The sequence below is a fragment of the Perognathus longimembris genome, chromosome 6 (assembly GCF_023159225.1).
Source record: "Perognathus longimembris pacificus isolate PPM17 chromosome 6, ASM2315922v1, whole genome shotgun sequence".
Taxonomy (NCBI): domain Eukaryota; kingdom Metazoa; phylum Chordata; class Mammalia; order Rodentia; family Heteromyidae; genus Perognathus; species Perognathus longimembris.
Genome location: NC_063166.1, coordinates 34,048,956 through 34,067,208, shown reverse-complemented (window position 1 = coordinate 34,067,208; position 18,253 = coordinate 34,048,956). Strand labels below are relative to the sequence as shown.

The 18,253-nt window shown below is 43.3% G+C and overlaps 1 protein-coding gene and 1 long non-coding RNA gene across 2 annotated transcripts; one reads left to right on the top strand and one right to left on the bottom strand.

Annotated features, from left to right (window-relative positions):
* Positions 1-195: 195 nt before the first annotated feature.
* Positions 196-17,981, bottom strand: Nqo2 (N-ribosyldihydronicotinamide:quinone reductase 2). The gene is made up of 7 exons (XM_048348523.1): positions 17,955-17,981; positions 12,976-13,080; positions 10,131-10,295; positions 5,602-5,732; positions 4,360-4,473; positions 3,590-3,691; positions 196-519 (listed from the first exon to the last, which is right to left on the bottom strand). The coding sequence occupies exons 2-7, from the start codon at positions 12,980-12,982 to the stop codon at positions 343-345; spliced, it is 696 nt and encodes a 231-aa protein (XP_048204480.1). The 5' UTR covers positions 12,983-13,080; positions 17,955-17,981; the 3' UTR covers positions 196-342.
* Positions 8,080-9,834, top strand: LOC125353066. The gene is made up of 2 exons (XR_007211246.1): positions 8,080-8,126; positions 8,949-9,834. It is a non-coding gene; the product is annotated as an uncharacterized LOC125353066 (long non-coding RNA).
* Positions 17,982-18,253: the final 272 nt, after the last annotated feature.

Here is an 18,253-nt window from a genome sequence, read left to right as displayed (position 1 = left end):
CCCAAGAAAGCCATTCCAAGAAGGGCCTTGAAATGAAAGCCCCTTGGAATGAAAATCTGAAGACTGCTTTGAAAAGCAGCTTCAAGATGGCTCCATTAGATAATCTGAGAAAACAAAAAGTGAGAAGAAAATAGCTCTGAAAAATTATATAACAACAACAAAAAAAATCATATAACAAGCTGTTTATTGAGATATCTGATCTGGCCGTATAAAACTCTTAAGACACTTATTCATGGGCATCATTAACTATTCAGTTTGCTCTTCTGGATACAATAACATGTTGTGCTGAAACGGCTCAGTCTCTTGGTGTGCCACTCACACGACTTGCACAGGTGCCAAGTGTTAGTCCCCAAAGTACCAAGGGGGAGTACAATGGATGGGCTCTTCCTTCCAGATGCCCTTCAGCCGCTGGGCCCAGGATGCCACCATTGATTTTCTTTCTTCTTCGGATGAAAACTCAGGAGCAAAACTGATCTGAGGAGCAAGTACTTTAAATCCACAGAAATGGAGGGTGCCATGCTAAAGAAAAGAAAGAACTGGTCAGAAACCATACCTTTGATGCGTTATGCACTTAAATGATCAGAAGGGGGCACTGGTGTGAAGCAAACCTTCAAAAAAATTATAAAGAAACTTTTCTGCTACAAAGTACTGAAAACTTCCCTGTAACTATAGGATCAGGGCTTCCTTATCCAGGGAAGGAACCTGGATATGTGGGAATGTACAGATGAGATTTATCTGTAGTTTTTACTACTGATTCCAACACTAAACGTTACAGTTTTAACTGACCAGAAAATAACAGCACATTCATATTGTAGGCCATTCCAGGATGAGGTTACCTTAGTGATATAATACTATGGAAGGGTGTTTATTTTCTAAATGAAAAAAAATTAGAAGCAAGCATTGTGATATACTATTTATAGAAAAGAATAAAGAGAACAGACATGTGTGTAATAGTGTATGGTCTATAAGAAAATAAATTATTTAGAAGTGATAATTTCAGCTGGGTGCTGGGGGTTCTCTGCCTATAACTTTAGCTACTCAGAAGGCTGAGATCTGAGGATTGCAGTTCAAAGACATCCAGGGAAGGAAACTTCGTGAGACTCTCATCTCCAATTAACTAGAAAAAAATGCTGAAAGTGGAGCTATGGCTAAAATTGCAGAGTGCCAGTCTTGAGAAAAATAAAGCCCAGGAACAATACCCAGGTCTGGAATTCAAGCCGCTTCCCCCAAAAAACACACACAAAGTGGTTATTTTTGGGGGAGGGATTAAGGCAATTAATTTTATCTTCAGTTTTCATATTCTCTCTCTTTTCCTTCATTCATATATATATATATATATATATTTCTTTTTTTTTTCTTTGCTGGCCAGTTCTATTGCTTAAACTCAGGGCCTAGGTGCTGTTGCTGACCTTTTTTTTTTTTTTTAATCAAATCTAGTACTCTACTGCTTGAATCACAGCTCCACTTCCAGCTTTTTAGTGACTAATTTGAGGTAAGAGTCTCACAGACTTTCCTTCCTGAACTTGCTTTAAGCCACATTCTCAGAGACCAGCCTCCTGAGTTGATAGGATTAGCGGCATGAGCCACCAACACCTGGCTTCTAATAAGTATTTTTGTGAACTAAAAGGTAATTTTCTTTTCTTTTTTGTATTGGTCCTTGAACTTAGGACCTGGGCACTGTCCTTGAGGCTTTTTGCTCAAGGTTAGCATTCTACCAACTGAGCTACAGCTCTACTTCTAGCTTTTTTGGTGGTTAATTGGAGATAATAGTTTTATAGACTTTCCTGCCTTGGGTGGGTTTGAACCATGATCCTCAGTCTCCTAAGTAGTTAGAATTACAGGCATGAGCCACCAGCACCTGGCTGAAAGGTTGAAAAAAAATTAAAGGCAAGCAGGAATGTGGCTTGACTAATGACACACACAAGAGAATTGGGCCTGTAGAGAAGAAAGCTCACAGTTTATAATCATTTCTGTCAATGAAGCATCAGTAATTGGAATCACAGTTCAAAAAGGAACCTTTTTCTCCGGACATACTACACTTGGTCTTCTGCATTACTGTCTTTAAAACCCTAACCCTGGTCAGGGCCTACTCCATTAGGCAGAAGGCCACATGCTATTTTTACATTACTTTTTCTCATATGACACGGTTCTACTACTGGAAATTTGCTTTACAAAGACAATTACAGTTGGTAGAAAAAAAATCAGTAAATGGTCTGTGTGAAAAGAAAAATTCAGAAACCAAGAGCCTTCAGAAATGAAAAAGAACTTTTAAAAGACAGATTGAAATAGGTAAGATTTCCTTGAAAACAACAAAGATAATGAATGAACTTAAAAATACATGTGTATTATCTGTATAAAGAAAATTATCACTAAGCACTAGTGGCTTATACCGGTTATTCTACTAACTCAAGAGGCTGAGATTTGAGGATTAGAGTTCAAATCCAGCTTGGGACACTTTTACCTCCAGTTAACCACCAAATAGCTGGAAGTGAAGTTGTGGCTCAAATGGTAGAGTGCCAGCCTTAAGTGAAAAAGCTAAGCAATGGCACTCAGGCCCCGAGTTCAAGTCCCAGTTCCAGCAAAAAGAAAAGAAGGAAGGGAGGAAGGGAGGGAGGAAAGGAGGGAAGGAGGGAAGGAGGGAGGGGAAAACAAAAAGAAAAGAAAGACCTTCAAGCTCTAAAGATAATAGAGTTAATTTCACTAACATAGAGAGCTAGTAAGTAAGTAAACTATTCCTCCCACAGAAACAGGGTCTGGGCATGTAACCTAGAATTCTAAGAAAGAGGTAATTCCTAATGTGGGTGATGGGATGGAATTCAGCATGAAACTTCCACTGAGGCACGTTGACCCCTACAATGTCTATGTTTTTTTGAAGCAAGCTATAAACTCTTAAATATGTGTTCTTGACCAGACATCCCTTATAACCTCCTGGAAGAGCATCTTCTGATGTCTCATTGAAGTTTCTGGGTCTCCCTGAAATCCATGCTTTGGACACTGCTTTCTACAACTCTGCCTCCAGTTCTGCCTGAGTCAGCCTGAACTCCCTCCACCCACTGCCCTCCCTGGGCAGATGGCCACTCCTCAGCCCCTTGGTGTTCTCACCAGCAACCAGGGAGATAAGCAGTGGGAGGGCCTATGGCAGACAGGGTAGAAAAGAAACTCAGGATCCTGGGCACGAGGCACAAAGCCATGCAGCATATATAGGGCCTAGGTTCCTGTTGCCCGGCTTCACGGAGCACTGCATGTAAGTGAACAGCTCTGCACTTTCACTACTACACCTCACTCTCACACACACCGTAGACTCACTGCTGGGCCATTTCCCTCCCCACAAGGCAGGCAGCAGGTTAGCCAGATTTGTCTTAGATCTGGGTCAAATACTACCAACAGCTACAATCATGTATTTCTCATTAGCCAGACTTCGTAGTACTACTGAGGAAAAAAATCAAGAGAAGAAGAAACATCAACATCCGATGCAGATGGAGTCAGAACGATGGTGGTGGTTGGGGGTGGGGGGTAGGTTTGCATCATGTCTCACTTTACATGGGAAGTGGGGGAGGGGAGGGGTTGCAGTAGCTCATGGGCTGTTTACCTGGAGTGGCCACAGGAAGTACCGAAAATCTCCACTGGCCCCAGCTTTCGTGTACATCTCAGCTGTACTTCCGGTGGTTAAGGAAAGGAGGGCTAGTTTATCCTGCAGAGGAAAGATCAAATATGTTTGTATGTAGTGCTGTTATGACACAAGCACAGAGCTTTCTTATGGCCAGGAGGAAATCTCAGGTCAGCTTCCCCTAGAGTGTGCACATGTAACCCTCCTACGCCCCACAGGTGACCACTTCATCCCACCAGGAGGCAGGCGTGGGCCAACCCTTTATCTTAGTGGGAAATTCTTTTAGAAAGTACACTACTAGGTCCCGTGCATTCCTCCCCAGCAACCTAGATGCTCTTTTGTCTTGTTGATTCACCAGGCAGGTGTGCAGAGCTCAGACAGGTAAACTCATGCAAGACAAAGCTGGACACAGTAGACACCTTCTGTGGGGTCAGGGCTGACACCATGTTGCCCACTTTAAGTTGGCCATTATATTACATTACATTAGCGCCATCCCTCCACCCACCCCCCAACGCTCAGCCCCATTTCTCCTTTGCTAAGTGTGTGGTTCAGATGGATATGTTTCAGTCCACTAGACAAAAAGTTGTTCAGGATCAATGCTTTTTCTCATTTATAGACAGCAGAGTACTGGAGACCCAGTAAGTGCTCAGTCAAGATTTACTGAAAAAGAAGCAAACTAGAAATATAACTTGGTGGCTGCACCCCGTTCCCTCCCACTCAGTCTCTAGCAATCTTATCCCCAGAGCACATACCTTGAGGAAACCGGACTCATAGAATCCTGGGATGTCGAAGGCAAACCCCTGGCACAGCACCCTGTCCATCCAACCCTTCAAGATCGCTGGCACACTGAACCAGTAAAGAGGGAACTGTACAGCGGGGACACGAAGCACAAGCAAATGTTGAGGCTTGTCTCGGGCTTTGTGTTCTAATTGTCTGAGATTCAGAATGAATCCCACTGTCCTCTAAAGTGGCTACAGGGTGGGTGGGGCACAGTGTGGGTGACATGGAGAGGAGGTGACACTGGTCCTGCTTCTGTTCCCCTCTGAGAACACCCAATGCTGTCCTCCAGACAAGCAGAGAGGAAGTGAAAGTGGACAGTGGTTTGGGGGCAGTAGTGCTCATGATGCAGCCAGTCAAGGGGACAAGAAGTGTGTGGAAGAGAACTGGCCCTGTACTTGCCTGGGTGAGCTGTTAGCAATCAGGAATAATTAGATCTCTTGCTTGGAAATTCTGACCTAGGGGAGCAGGGAGCAGCAAGAGAGCAGAGCCAAGGTCCAGGGAGAGGAGTGTCCGAGCCATGGTTCCCAAGAACTGGGATCTAGCCACAGCTCTGCCTTGGCCCAGGGACTCAAGGGACCGGAATCCATGTGGTAAACACCATTTCTTTCCACTTTGACTTGGATTTCTGTCAACTCAATGATTCCCAGACACACATGTTTACTTAATGCCCAGCTTCTAGACACTTCCACGTCTATACCCCAGCCAAGTGCTGCTATGAGGGGTGGTCTGTGGGGTCCGTACGTTCTGCAGTGGCCTCACTGTCTTGGGACAAATACCTAGAAGGTTGTGAGTGAGATGTGTGTGCATGTGCGTAGCAACCACCACAAACAAAAGCTTCTTCTGATTATGACATTTAAGGCTCAGCTTGGTTTAGCCTACATTATCTGACTAAACACTTGTCTAGAGAAATCTGGTTCATAAGTGGCTAGCATATCTGGGTGGGGACTGCAGAAGAATGAAAACAACAAGAGCTGCATAATTTGGGTGCTTCTTGGACATCTGGGCTCACTGGAAAATCCTTCATTCCTAGGGGTTCTGAGGAATAATGACTACAAGGATCTATTTACCTAATTAGGTAAGTGTCCTAACTAGTGTTATTGCAAACAAGTGTTCACATAGACTAAAAAGAAGAAAAAAAAACCTTGATACTACTTCTAGGAGTGCAAAGCACAATATATAGAAAGGTGAACCTGATTTAGTAGAGGGAAACGAACCTGAAATATCACTAGATCAGCTTCTTGCACCTTTTTCTGCTCCTCTATGATGTCGCTGCTCAGAGACCTCTTCTTGAAGGCTTCGTAAGCTTCTGCCCCATAATTGAAGAGCTCAGGATTAGAGAGGGCTCCTGGTGGGGGAAGAGGCCAGATGGTTCACTCACAGGTGAGCAGCCACAGCTCTTCCCAGCCATCCCCCCACCCCTAGCCACTGGCTAGGGTGCCAGGAATCTTCATAGTAAGTCAAAGACATCTGTTGCAACCTGACCAAGAGTCCAGTCCTGGGGCCAGGCTAGAAAGAGAAAAAAAAGGCCAGGGAGAGTAAATGCTGGAGTGATTCCTGCCTGCCTGGTGCTGTGTTCTACTCACCCCTCCTGTCTTTATGGTGACCTATGACATCACCATAATTCCTGCTCTATCAGAGAGGACATGGACCTATGAGAAGCTAGAGGACTCGCTCAGCGCTCTGTGGGTCTAAAGTGGCAGAGGTTGGCATGGAGGTGGGCTGGACTGAGGACCAGGTGTGGCCTGCTGCATAGTGCCCAATGGAGAAAGGCATGTGTAAACCCAAGGCCACTTTGAAAAGGGCCTCCGTGGGAAGGGGACTGGCAGTATCTTCAATACATTCACAAGAAAAAATCAAATTGTTTCCTTGCATCTTTTAAAATATGTGTATCTGATTATGCTTTACAGTTTCCCTAAGAGGGAAACTACTACTACAAGATGCCCTGGGTCTCCAGAAGGTGACTCAGTAGGGTTTGGGCTGCCATAGTGTATACAGCCAAACCCTACCTACTATTTTAAAATAATTTTGATCTCAATTTGTATTCATGAATTCACTTAAAACTTCTGTGTCTCCTTATCCCACTGTTTTGCTAGTCTTTGCACTATCGTTTATTAAGGGTAAGTAGTGAGTAGGTCTTGGAGCATACTGAGCAAGTACCTTACTATATAGGATGTAGTAAATTACATTCCCAACCCAGGCTGATTTATTGAAAAAGCAGAAGGCAGGGGTTGGAGACATGGCTCAGTGGGTGGAGCACCTGCCAATGAACAAAGCATCAGGTACCAAGTTTGTGTCCAGGTCTTCCAACAAAAGGAAAAGAAGGGGGAGGAGAAGGAGAAGAAGGAAAAGAAAGAGAAGGAAAAGGACAAGGAGGAGGAGGAGCAGGAGGAGGAGGAGGAAGAGGAAAAAGAAGAGGGAGAGGAAGAAGAGAAAGAGGAAGAAGAGGAAGAGAAAAAAGAGGAGGAAAAGGAAGAAGTGGAAGAGGAAAGAGAAAGAATGAAAAAAGAAGAGAAAGAAGAGGAAGAGGAACAAAAAGAGGAAGAGGAAGAAAAAGAGAAAGAGGAAGAAGAAGAGGAAGTAGAGGAGGAGGAAAAGGGGAGGAAAAAGAAAAGCAAAAAAGAAAATCAGAAAAGAATGAGCACTAAAGACTGTTGTGGAGATCTCCTTACCATCACTATAAGCAGAAAGAAAGTAGAGAGGTTAACTCTTAGAGAAAGGAAGGTAAAATTGTTATTTGCCAATAACTTGCCTGCGGGTTTGGAAAGCCCCAGAGAAGCAGCTGTGAAGTATTGAAAACAGTAATAAAACTAGTGGTGGCTAGACAGAGGGACCACACACACGCACACACGCACGCATGCGCACACACACAGTCACCCACAGTCACAGTCATAGAAGCAACTGACATTTATGAAAACAAAGGGAACACTTAAATAAACCCAGGGATTGTAGAAGACAAGAGCAAGTGAAATGCCACACCATTCTCTTGGAGAGAAAGCAGCAGCAAGATCAAGATAGTCTTCCAAAGTGCACCACAAATTCAATAGGGCCTCACCTGAAATAACATCAGGCTTGCTTCGGAAAGCTGATTCAAAGATTTTATGGAAAAGTAAAGTAAAAATATGGAAAAGCTAGAAAATAAGAGAAATGAGAGTGACCCAGGGTTATCTGATTGTTAATTGTATTGTCACTAAGATAATGTTTTAATTATCTTAAAACTAAGTCCTATATAAGGGAAGCAGCCAGACTTGGAAAAGGAAGAGTAGACTCAGACCAAGGAGACTTGGTAGTGATTGAGATCACTATGAAGGTGGCATCATGGATGGGGACAGACAGCTGGAGCATATAACTGTAGGTAATAGGACAACTAGGAAGGCATGTGGAAAAATCTGGACCCACTGCTTACATCATGCACAAAATGAATTCACAACAGATAAAACCTTTAAGTTTAAAATGTGGAACTTGTCAAATTATAGGAGAAACTACAAAACTTTCACAAATAATCTTAGAGTTCTTATGACATACAATTCAGACATCAAAGCAAGGAAAAGAATGATAAAACAAACAAGCAAAAAAACCCCAACTGGGGCCTGGGGATATGGCCTAGTGGCAAGAGTGTTTGCCTCATATACATGAAGCCCTGGGTTCAATTCCCCAGCACCACATATACAGAAAAAGCCAGAAGTGGGGCTGTGGCTCAAGTGGCAGAGTGCTAGCCTTGAGCAAAAAGAAGCAAGGGACAGTGCTCAGGCCCTGAGTCTAAGCCCCAGGACTGGCAAAACAAACAAACAAACAAACAAAAAACCCCCAACCAATTAAGTAAGTAACAAAAAGGAAATAAAATCCTGCAGGGGAAAAGAAACCATGATAAATGAAGTCAAAATAAATTTTAAACTTTGGTTAAAGCTATTTGCAATTGATATTCCAATATAATAGGCAAATAATTAAGATATAAAGAGCTCTTTAAAAATCAGTAGTAAAAAGACACCCCAAGAGAAAAATGTACGAGTGATGAACAGATAATTCACAGGGAAAAAGCTATTTAATATTGTATAATATATTAATAATGTAGAAAACATTTAATATAAATAAATGGAACATAAAATATTAAGATATTAGCCAAGTGCTGGTTGTTCACATAATCCTAGCTACTCAGGAGGCTGAGATCTGAGGACCACAGTTCAAAGGCAGCCCAAGCACAAAAGTCCATGAGTCTCTTATCTCCAAAGCTGGAAGTAGAGCTGTAATTAAAGTTGTAGAGGATCAGCTGTGAGTGAAAAAGATAAGGGACAGTGCAAAGCCCCAGTACTGAAACAAAAAATAATAAGATACAACGAAAGCAAGGCAAGGGCTGGGAATGTGGCTTAGTGGTACAGTGCTTGCCTAGCATGCATGAAGCTTTTAGACCCACAGAGCATTGAGCGAGTCCTCTAGCTTCTCAGTACCACATAAACAGAAAAAGCTGGGAGTGGCACTGTGGCTCAAGTGGTAGGGCACTCAGGATGGAGCCCAGGCCCTGAGTTCAAGCCCCAGGACTTAAAAAAAAGAAAAAGAAAAAAGCAAGGCACATTAGAACTATATTGGAAGACCATTTTTCACATGCTTGGCTCACAATTATCAAAAACTTGGTAACACTGTTGGTGATAGAGGAAATGAACACATGTACAAACACTGCTGGCCCGAATGCCAACTGGTTCACAATCTATTGGAATTAAAAATATGATTTCCAGCTGGGTGCTGGTGGTTCAGGCCTGTAATCCTAGCTACTCTAGAGGCTGAGATCTGAAGATGGTGATTCAAAGTTAGCACAGGCAGGGAAGCTGGTGAGACTCTTACCTCCAATAGCCACCAGAAAACCAGAAGTTGAGCTGTGGCTCAAATGGCAGAAGGTTAGCCTTGAGCAAAAGACTCAAGGACAGCACCCAGGCCCTGGTGATTCCCACTGAGTAGCAATTCCACTTTCAGATACTCTTGGGTACTTAGACAACAAATGTGGCCGACTATTCATTACAGCTTTGCTTATAATAGCATTGCTCATAGCAAAGGAACAAAACAACCTAAAATCCTCTTCAATAGAAGGCTACTTCATACAATAAAATGCTCTGAAAAAGGCAATGTGCAAGACTATCAATATAATATAGTGCCATTTTTGTAAAATGCAGAGGAAAAATGGAAACTGTCCTTGTCACGGCTAGATTTTGAAATGTCCCCCACAGACCTACTGTTGAAGGCTTGGTCCCCAGGTGGTGGTGCCATTTTGTGACATTCTGGCAACTTTAACAGATAAGGCTTAGATGGAGGAAGTAGGGCACTGTGGATGTGTCCGTGGGGGGCTGTGTCTGGTTGCACACTCAACCTTTCTTTTCTCTGTGTCCTTGCAACCATGATATGAATTGCTTTGCTACCCACTATAATGGACTGAAACCGTGGGCTCAAACTAATCCTTTCTTTTTAAAAGTTGTTTATACTGGGTATTTGGTCACAGTGCTAACTAAGAAAGCTAACACTATCCAAAATTACTTAAATAGCCCAGATATCACTGAAGGAAACAAAGAAAACTAAAACCTGGCTAAACTTTAGGAACAAAGAAACTTGGTGGCTTAAGGCAGAGATGGAAAGAAACTGGAACAATGATCTCTTGGCCTGAGATTCATATATCATAGGCAACCATTAGCATTCAAGACATTTTTAATTATAAACTATAAAGAAGAGAATTTTTTAACGCAGCTTGTACATCATGACTCACCAGTGATATCTTTCCTTGTGGTCCTTGGTTCAAAGTTCATGGCATACAAATCAGACACAGTGACCGTGCAGCCCTGCTTGCTCAGTTCTTCCATGGCTACTTTCTTCAGGGATCCATTGAAGGATTTGGGTTCTTGGTGTGCATAGATGATGAGCACCTTCTTACCTATGTCAGGGAAAGAAAAGGTTCCAGCTAAAGAGCCATTCTTTTTGGTCAAAAATCAGTTTAGGGCGGGTATGGTAGCATAGCCTCCCAGAAGGCAGAGATGGGAGGATTGTAGTCTGAGACCAGCACTAGGCAAAAGCATGAGATTCTACCTGAAAACGAAACTAATGCATAAAAGGAATTGAGGCATGACTCAAATGGTAGAGCCCTGAGTTAAATCTCAGTACCACCAAGAAGAACCCAAAACAAAACTACAGATTGAAAGAAAATTAAATCTTTAGATTCATCATTACAGCTGAAGCTAAGGAAATGCCAAATTTTTCAGTAGGGATAGTTGTTTCATCCAGTGATATCATAGCTCATACATAGGACAAGAAGAGTTTTAGGTTTAAGGCCTTATTTTTTTTCAGATTTTAGAATATTTGCATAGATTCACAGGCAAAGCATCCTTAATCTGAAAGTCTGAAATCAGAAATACTCCAGAATCCAAAACTTAGATTCCTTTTTTTTTTGCCAGTCCTGGGGCTTGAACTCAGGGCCTGAGCACTGTCCCTGGCTTCTTTTTGCTCAAGGCTAGCACTCCATCCACTTGAACCACAGCCCCACTTCTGGCTTTTTCTGTATATGTGGTGCTGAGAAATCGAACTCAAAACTTAGGTTCTTAATAGCTTTTTGGTGTCATGTGCTTAAATAATTTTTCATTGTTGGATTAATGATGCTCAACCTGTACACAGAAATACACTGGGCCAAATAATGTTTCCTCAAAAGGAAAGAACTTCACAATAATATCCTTCAAAAGCCTGTTCTGCTGGGTGCCAGTGGCTCACATCTGTAACTCTAGCTACTCAGGAGGCCAAGATATGAAGTCAGCATGGGCAGGAAAGTTCATGATTACCTTCAATTAGCCACCAAAATCCAGAAGTGGAGCTATCCTCAAGTGGTACAGCACTAGCCTTGAGCAAGAAAGTTAAGGTACAGTACCCAGGCCCTGAATTACAAGCCCCAGAACAGGCATACTCCCTCCCCACACAGCGTTTGATGTTTTAATTTGGATGGCCTCTATGAGAAGTTTTAGTCTTGCTCCCTAGCAGCAAAATCAGAGCTACTAGAATTAATCTTTTACACCAGCCTTCCCTGGGCAGTGCCAGCACATTCCATTTCCAATTGCTCCAAGTCCATGGAAACCTGGCCTTCCTAGAAAAAGAAGAATCTGACCCCCTAGTCCCCAAGAGATGCACCAGCTATATGGTGGGCACCAGTGTCCTCTGATGCAATGTCTGTGGAATCATGGACTGAATTCTATGAGAAGCATGGTGATCTGCCCTGGTAACATCTAAAACTGGAATGTTAAACTCTCAATTTAAAACTTTCAGTCTATAGGAGAAAATACACTTGTTAATGGGCAGCAAACAATTTCCGAGCAGTCAGCTGAAGGTAAAGGTTGACTTCTATGACTGATTATTAAATTGTATTTTACTTTCTCAGATCCAGTGATGGGGTGTGTGTGTGTGTGGAGAAGCTTTTCTCATGCCAAGGGCCATTTGAAATTTATAATCTCATTCATGGGCCACACAAATTGATCACTCCAGGAAGACATCCACGAGTAACTGACCAGAAGCACACAAGAAATGTGAGTATCTGCCCCATCATATAACAGATGATTTCCAGAGCCTTTCATGGTCCGTGGGCTAGATGTTGCCCATCCTTTAAGAGTTCTATCTTGGGGCTTTCCAGGAGAATGGGTACAAACAAGTATTTCTCAACTAAGGGCTATGTTAGAGCCAGGGGACATTTGTCAATAATGGATATTTCTAGATGTCACAACTGGCACGGGGTGGTGGTAGTGGTGGTGCTACTGGCATCAAGTGGGTAAAGTTCAGGGATACTGCTAACTGCTACAAACCCTACACGACCCAGGATGAACCCCTCCTCCCCTGCAACGAAAGATTATCTGGTGCCACAGTCACAAAACCCAACCCTACACTCTAATGTATAAAGTAAGGAGAATCTATATGTTCTAAAACTAAAGTATTAAGTAAAACAGAGAATAGGCTGCAAAACGATGTGTGTATATGCATGTGATAAACAGACGCAAAAGCAAAGCTGGAGCTGAGAGTGTTGCTCAGTGAAAGAGCATAAGTAGGTTCCATCCTAGCACCAAAAGAAAGAAAGGATGGGATTTCTGCTCAACAGCTTACTTGTTGTTCCCCCAGCACTAGGGACCAAACTCAGGCTTCATACATGTAAGGCCTCAAGCCACTCTCCCATTCCTTTTTATATTTTGTTTATGACATAGGTTCTTGCTAATTTTCCTGGGGGTTGGCCTCCAACTTTCACTCTTCCTATCTCTCCTTTAGAGTAGCTGGGCTTACATGCATGTACCACTAGTCCCAGCTCAACAGCTATTTTTGGAAGAGCCACTAGATCTCAAGGATGATTCAGAGACAGGCAGCAGGGTAAAGACAGTGTGGGAGTAGGCTCCACTAGTGAGGAGCTTAACAACACATTCTGGAAGAGGTCAAAATGGAAAACAAAAGAAAAAGCTAAAAATACAAAATAAGATAATTCCATATCACGATCTATGCCATTAAACCAAATATGTTTCATATTCTCTTTTTGGATTTTTATAATAACAAATGATTTTGATTCAAAGTCTAGTTCCCTCATGTGGAGTCCTCACCTGCCATGTTGGAAAAAGATGGAGCCCTTCTGTGATTCGTGTAGTGGCTGAGCTGTCCAGGTACACTCTCTTCTCTCACAGCAACCTACAGGAGAAACCTAGGGGACAGAGCAGAGGTCAGGATGTTGGATCTAGTACAGGCCTCCAATTTTGCTTCACAAAGAACATGCAAATATATCAAACAAAACAGTTACACAAGAGTGCAAGGTGTCCTCTGGAGATTTAGGCATTTGAGAACAAGCTTTTACCATGTTAAAAACCAATACTGCTTTAATTTTCTTTTTTTTCTAGGAGAACCTTCTGTGAAGCCAGCCACACAGAAGAGAAGTTGAGAAATGAGCCATGGACAAGAGCAGGAGATGTACCTCCTCAGCTTTCCTGCCCCCCAAGGGCTCCCCTTTAGCTAATAAATGAGACTGAAGAGATGAATGGCAGGGGTGCTAGCAGGCCACCAAACATGGCTGGGCACCTGAACTTTCCAGCTACTGCTGAAAAGTGGGGGATGCAGGGGGGTAGGTAGTGGTGGTATAGGGTATCACTAGGCCTTTTGCCTTACTTGCAAATGGGAGAGTTAGTTTAGACCTGGTGTCTGGCCACAGTCTGAAAAAGTGCCTGTATGGAAGGAGCTTAGGCCAATGGAGACTTCCATATCAGAAGGTCTTGGTCCAGATTCAAGATCTCTTTGTCACTGTTGGAACCCACAGCAAGTCCCTCCCCTTCTCTTTGCCTTGATTTTCCCATCTGCAAAGTCACTGGATAGCCCAGTAAACAAAGGAAGATGGTGTCTATCTATGGTAACTTTTTTTTTGTTTACTAATAGTTAATGAACAAGGTAAATGTTAAAGACTTTCTAAGTCTAAAGTAAATAATGATTCCGACTATGACGAATCTCTGTAAGAACTTTTCACAATGTACATGCCCAAACAAACTATAGACTTAATATAATTCACTTTGGAAAATCAACGTAAAACATTCTCTTAAAATGCAGGGTGTTTATGTTTACTTTAATATTACCATGACCAACAGTGATGCACTGCATATAAAGGACTCACCGGCACCATAAATCTATGGGTGCCCACAGCTCAGGATTATCAAAGGGAAACTCTTTATCATGAATTTTTATCAGATACTGCAGAAAGAAAAAATATCTTTCTTCTTTTCTGAAGGGTTCAGTACTATGTCCTATCAATCTATATTAAACAGAGGTGTCCACTCCCTAACATAAATTAGCAGAATCAAAAACTGAGATGGTAAAAGACAAAGATGTAAAACATTTGAGAGAATTCAGATTGGCTAAAATTTAGCATAGTTGTTTTAAACAACAGTAAGAAACAAAAGCTACAACATTTATCAGCCTTGCCTGCTACTTCTCCTAAATATATGTTATCCCAACTTTCCAAGTTACAGAGCTTCACTCTCAAATAATGACTGTATCTCAGACTTCACTATAGTTTAGTGTGTCATATGTCTAAGTTCTAGTCAATAGTTTCTCTTTTTCTTTTCTTTTTTTAAAATCTTTTTCCCCCCAAATTTTTATTATCAAACTGATGTACAGAGAGGTTACAGTTTCATACGTTAGGCATTGGATACATTTCTTGTACTGTTTGTTACCTCTTCCCTCATTCCCCCCTCTCCCCCCTTTCCCTTTCCCCCCATGAGTTGTTCAGTTCATTTACACCAAACAGTTTTGCAAGTATTGCTTTTGTAGTTGTTTGTCTTTTTTTTTTTACCCTATATACCACTGTTTACCAGTATACATGGTTTCCAATATACTCAGATAAGATACAGAGATAGTGTAGGTACAACCACAGGAAGGGGATACAAGAGGATCATCAATAATAGAAGCTATAGTTACACATAGCACGTTGACAGTAGTTACAACAGTGATATAACAATCGTTTCCATAACATGGAGTTCATTTCACTCAGAATCATCTTATGTGTTCATAAGGGTATAGCTATTGGGCTCTTGTGATCCTCTGCTGTGACTAGCCTAGACCTCTGCTAATTATTCCCTATAAGGGAGACCTCTATGGTAACTTTCATCATACATGTCTGGGGTGGAAGTGAGTGGTAGAGCATGTGCTTAGCATTACAATGTGGCCCTGAGTTCAGTCTTCAGCACTTCTCTCTAAAAAGGATTTTGGGAAAATATTAGTTCTCTCTAAAATAATTTAGTCAGCCATTAATGGAGTTCATTTTGGGAAACAAGGTACCCCCAACAAACTCATTCCTCGTGCTGGGGGTGGGGGGGGCAGGGATGGGGAAGGGAAGCACAGATAATGAAGCTCAGCAGTAATGAAAAACCAAGCTCAACACAAAATGGGCAAAAATCTGAACAGATCTTTCTTCAAAGAAGATATACAAATGACTAAGAATCATATGAAAAGATACTCAATAAAACCAGTCACCATGGGAATCCAAACCCAAGCCAAAATAAGCTATCACTTCAAAGCTACTCCAAGTGGTAGCTACTACCACTAAGCCAGGAAATTGGAAGTGCTGGTGGAAGAGGAGAGACTGGAACCTTATCCTTGTTCTGGGGTGGGGTGTGTAAAATGGTACCTCACTATAGAGACAGCACAGGGCAGAGGCTCCTCCAATAACTAAGCATAAAGAACTGGAGGTGTGGCTCAAAAGTGAGTACACTGAAGAGTATGCAGCAGGCTGAGACATTTAAAGAAAAGCACATGATCCTCACTAGGCTGCCCCTGGGCCTCACACTTTCGGAATATCGGGATGAGTGTTCTCTAAGTCCGCAGTAGGGCCAAGAGCCTTTCCAAATGTAAATAGGGCCATGCCACCCTACTGCTTAAGAGGCTAAGAGTTCAAACCCTGTCCCAGAAGTGTACCCATGTCCCTAGAAGAGCACCCATGTCCCCAGAAGTGCACTTGTGTCCCCAGAAGCACACTCATGTCCCCTGAAGCGCCCCATGTCCTTAGAAATGCACCCATGTTCCCAGAAGTGCCCCATGTCCCTACAAGTACACTTATGTCTCCAGAAGCACACCCATGTCCCCAGAAGTGCCCCATGTCCCTAGAAGTGCACCCACATCCCTAGAAGCGCATTCATGTCCCCAGAAGTGCACTCATGTCCCTAGAAGCATTATTGACAATAGCTGGGAAGTGGATGCCCCCTGTGGCTGCAAACTGTACCAGGTGCTCAGGCTTCAGAGATGAGAAAAGCCATCTTGAAGAGGGGCTTCTACTCTCTGGGCGAGAGAAAGAGTAAAAATGCAGCAAAGAAAATAGACAGTGATAAATACTAATGACAGTGGTGAGAGTGAACTGTGATGAACAAAAAGGATACATTAGCGGCTAAGCCAGCAGAGTCATGTTTGTCACTTTAGACAGGAGGCTCAAGAAGAGGTCCATGGAAAGTGAATAGAGATATGGATCCAGCCACGTGAAAACACGAGAACACAGCAGTGCAGGGAGATAAACAAGTAAGGCTGGACACCAGTGGCTCATATCTGTAATCCTAGCTACTCTGGTGGCTGAAATCTGAGGGTCGTGATTCAAAGCCAGCCTGAGTAGGAAAGTCCATGAGACTTTTCAATTAACTGGCCAAGGTAGAGGGCACAGCCCTGAGTTTAAACCCCTGGACTGACAAAAAAAATTATAAACACAAATAAAAGAAAAAGAAAAGTAAGGACTAAGCTGGGAAACAGCCAGGAAATCTACATGGCTAGACTGTGGCTGAAAAGTAAAGAGCTGGTTGGACCAAGCAGACTTCACAGTGCAGGAGTGAAGCTATTATGCTAAACCTGACAGAGCAATAGAAGCCTTAGTAACAGGAAAGTGGCGCAGCCCCATTTATCTTTAGCAAGGTTCTCATCCTCATGCAGACTTAGAGAACACTTGTTCTGAGATTCCCAAAATGAGGGCTCAGAGGTATGCTGGTGTGGATGAAATGCTTTCATGTTATGCTATACATTCTGCAGCATCCTCAGGCCTCTGTTCCCTATTGTCTCCCTTGGTCTTGTTTACACATTGACACTTGATGGCCACTGGAGGTATTTGCATTTGTGACTCTACATCTCATCCAATACTCCTAGAAGTACATAACAAGAAACAGGCCCAAGAAGTTGGGGACTTGTTCAAAATAACAAAGTATCTCCAAGATGGGTTCTTTGCCCTCAGGTGCATTCCATCCACAGCTTTTTTTTTTTAAATCCATGCATCAAACCAGGACTACAGGAAAAACTGAGCATGCATGGTTATTAAACAATATACTCCATCAGATGTGCTCTGAAGTTTAGACATAGGTGCAATTTCATCTTCATTGGCATCTGTATCTGCTTCATGACGCTGTCACTCTATGCCTCATTCCACAAGGTCAGGCCTCAGGCAAGACTTGCTAACATTTCTGTCTAGACTTTCCTTGTGCAGTTACACCATTATTTGCCTGCCCTCTTGTATCCATTTTCCTACTTCTGGACATTTAGGTCCCTCCCTCTCTTGCTTCCCCCGACCCCCAACTATACATAGCACCTCTAGAAGCCTGTGTAACTTAAACATGCTCATTTCCCTTTCATTTGTCTGAGATTTTCAGAGATAAAAGGTTACAAAATCTTGTATTTTCAGATAAATTCATCGTTAATAGATTAATAGTTAAACAAGCTACCCCCTCCCTCCGCCCCCAACTGCCCCAATGTTTTTGAAGAAAGAGCCAACCAGCAGTAAAGGTAACCTGGGGCTCCCTTTTACCTTTGTGAGTAAGCTGACAAATGTCAGCACCTTCTTCGCCGGGTGGGTGCAGATTAAAGGAGAGCTCCTGCTGTGCCTGGCTGGGCCTAGCCTGGGGTAGCGCCCAGGGAGCCCGTTTTAAACAGCCCAAAGTCGGGGCTGCCAGGAGCCACGGCAGGCACACGCGTCCCCTCTTGGGCTGGCAAGTTAAAAATCCTTCTCAATCTCTTCCATTTCACAATCCCTCCCACCCCCTAGGGCCCAGCCGGCAGGACACTCACCCTACCGTCCCGGCGAGAGGGCGGTGGAGGCGGCGGACCTGCGCGCACCAGCTCCCGGAGGAGGAGCTCGGTGCCCGACCCAGTGCGGCGGGCAGCAAGCTCCAAGACCTCCAGTGGGCGGAACTGCGGCTGCCCTCCCGCCCCAGCCACGCCCACAGCCCAAGCCCCGCCCTTGTCCAGCCCCGGGACCCGCCCCACCCCCAGCCGGGATTCCTCCTCTTTTCCCTCCTCACCAGGGTTCACTGAGGCGGGACCAGGGCTGGCTACAGACAAATGGACACTGGGAAGGAAAGTTGAGAAGTGGGAATG